Consider the following 2,500-nt stretch of genomic DNA (forward strand, 5'->3'; position numbering starts at 1 on the left):
CACCCATTGCTACATAATACTGTTACCTATAAATTCTTACAAGAAATAAAACAGTAATATTTCATTATTATTTATTATAATTTAGTAAATATTTTTTGAGGAAATAATGACTGCATAATGAAGAAATGTGTAATGAAAACAAAAATTACATTACTATTGCAATCACTAGTGTCAGAGTGATACTATTATTATCATTATTAATCTATTCTTACTATAATAATAAAATCATCAATTTAGTTTAAACCAATATAATAATAATATAAAATAAGATAACAATAATGATAATAATAATAACCACATCCCATAATTTTATCACAATAATATAAAAAGTGGTATCTCAGATCTATGCTTTGCAATTGGGAGGATTTAAACACTTGGAAAGGAAATGAATCATAATTTCCCTTTTGAATCTAGGAATGTCATGGGGAAAAGGGATATAAATAAAATAATAGCTAAACCAGAATCCAACATATTTGTAATGGTAGCACATCCACCTAAAGGCACATCTGTCTGTACACTGTGCTTCAGTTTTTCATAGTGCACTTTTTTCCTTTTAACAGCATCAATAGATAGCCTTTGCATCTGGACAATGTTGTATTGACACACAGGTGAAACATCCAGGAACTTGAGAGACATATAAAATTGCAGGCCTCATGAAGACAGAAGAACTCCGAGTCAAACCCACAGCTAAACTCGCACATCTGTTTACAAAATCTAGCAAAATCTTTTAGACCCCCACTTTGGGAAGAAACAGAAGCCTTCACTTCGTGTCTCTTCACAAGACAGTGGTGAATGAACAGGACATATATATTAATTCATCAAAATAGGCAGACCATCTTCTCTATCTACTTTAAGTATAACAGTACAAAAGCACAAAGTACCATCTCTTTCTAGATGGGATATATAAGCCTGTCTCTATTCTTTGAACTTTATATTTGTGTCATATGCTAAGCAGTGACAGCTAAGAAGAGTTTGGTCCCAGTGCCATGAGCTTTACAGTGACATGCGCATAGCACTGGAATACAAGGTAAAAATCCCTCTAGTTTCTTTGTAGCTTCACTCACTCAATCAATCACACACACACACACTCTCTTTCTCTCTCTGTTCCAGCTTTCTCCCTGTGTAAACATATGTACAGAAATATGCAAGGCATTTTCAGATTTATGTATATATATTCTAAACCACTTGCCTATCTCTTTACAACTTAGAAAACACCATTTTAAGTAAAGCAAAGGCATGGAACTTTATGGTAAACATCCTGAATAAGAAATAAATCCAAATAGTACTGTGAACAAACGTGCCTTTAAGATATATACTAATTACTTTACATGATAATTACTACGTATTTATATACTTTATGTATGTATATACGTTTGTATACATGTGTTTATGTATTTATGTATGTTTATGCTGAAATGACCATGTATGCATACATGAATTTATGTATGCATGTATCATCATATATATATTATTTCTTTTCTTAAATTAGAGATAAAGCTATCTTAAAAAAAAATCTGAATAGCATCTGCTGGATTTTGTTCAACAGGACAGTAGGGGCACTTCAACCTGGAAAATAAATAGGTAAATCAGTAAGCATAACTATTCATATATAAATGCATGTATCCATTTAACATTTAAGGATTATTTAACTGAAGAACATCACCAAATGAAATGCAAGTTGTGTTCATTTCATATATCAAATCATAAAAGACTATCTAGAACTTTCTATAAAGACATTCAGGTTAACTAAAAATATATATGACAAGAAATATAACAGGAAATAATAACTTTTTCAAGACTAAGGCTAAAAAATCTTACTTTGAACTGGTTGTAAGCTTATTCAGGGCATCCCGTGAGATCACGTGACCACATATCAATCTCATGGGAGGATTAGACTCTGTTGATTGCTGACGTAGAATAGGACATGCAAATATTGAATGATAACGGGATGATGGGCCAAGATCAATCTCAATCTGAAATGAAAATAAATATATTACCAAGTGAAAAATCTATCCAAACACATAACCACTGTAGACATGCATAGATACTAACACAGATGTACATAACACATCTTTTCATAACTTTACATATCTTTTAAGCTTGTCATGTGTTTATCTGTCAACCCAATAATCACAGTATTAAAAACCAACTAGTAGCCCATATTGTAGGGTTTTTGCCACACACTAGAGGTTTCCCTATCAGAATCCAGCTCCTTTAGAATTTCAAGAACAACTTTAAACACCTAATCATTTGTAGCTGTTTATGTGCAAATATTTGAAAAAAACAAAAGATTTCTTCCATTTTAAGTGCCTGAGTCTAAAAATGATACTAAACAAATATGTCCTTATAATCTTAGAAAGACGAGCTTCTGCCGATGAGTTTCTGGCATAGGGTATGTCCTTATGGAATGCCATCCACAACTCAGTCAGGCCATGTTTAATGAATTAGCCTATTATTGTGGGATAGTGCGTATTCTTGCCAAGGTGCACTATGCCCATGT

At 32.2% G+C, this 2,500-nt stretch overlaps 1 protein-coding gene across 1 annotated transcript in view; it reads right to left on the bottom strand.

Moving 5' to 3' along the window:
- Positions 1–2,500, bottom strand: part of LOC119576159 (E3 ubiquitin-protein ligase RMND5A-like) — a 21,687-nt gene that overhangs the window by 930 nt on the left and 18,257 nt on the right. Inside the window, exons 8-9 of the mRNA XM_037923725.1 lie at positions 1,819–1,973; positions 1–1,566 (exon numbers count right to left, since the gene is read on the bottom strand). The exon at positions 1–1,566 is cut by the window's left edge and continues 930 nt beyond it. Of these exons, the coding sequence (XP_037779653.1) occupies positions 1,503–1,566; positions 1,819–1,973 (219 nt within the window). The 3' untranslated portion in view covers positions 1–1,502. The remainder of the gene's footprint in view (positions 1,567–1,818; positions 1,974–2,500) is intronic.

The sequence above is a fragment of the Penaeus monodon genome, chromosome 8 (genome assembly GCF_015228065.2).
Source record: "Penaeus monodon isolate SGIC_2016 chromosome 8, NSTDA_Pmon_1, whole genome shotgun sequence".
NCBI classification, from domain to species: Eukaryota; Metazoa; Arthropoda; class Malacostraca; order Decapoda; family Penaeidae; genus Penaeus; species Penaeus monodon.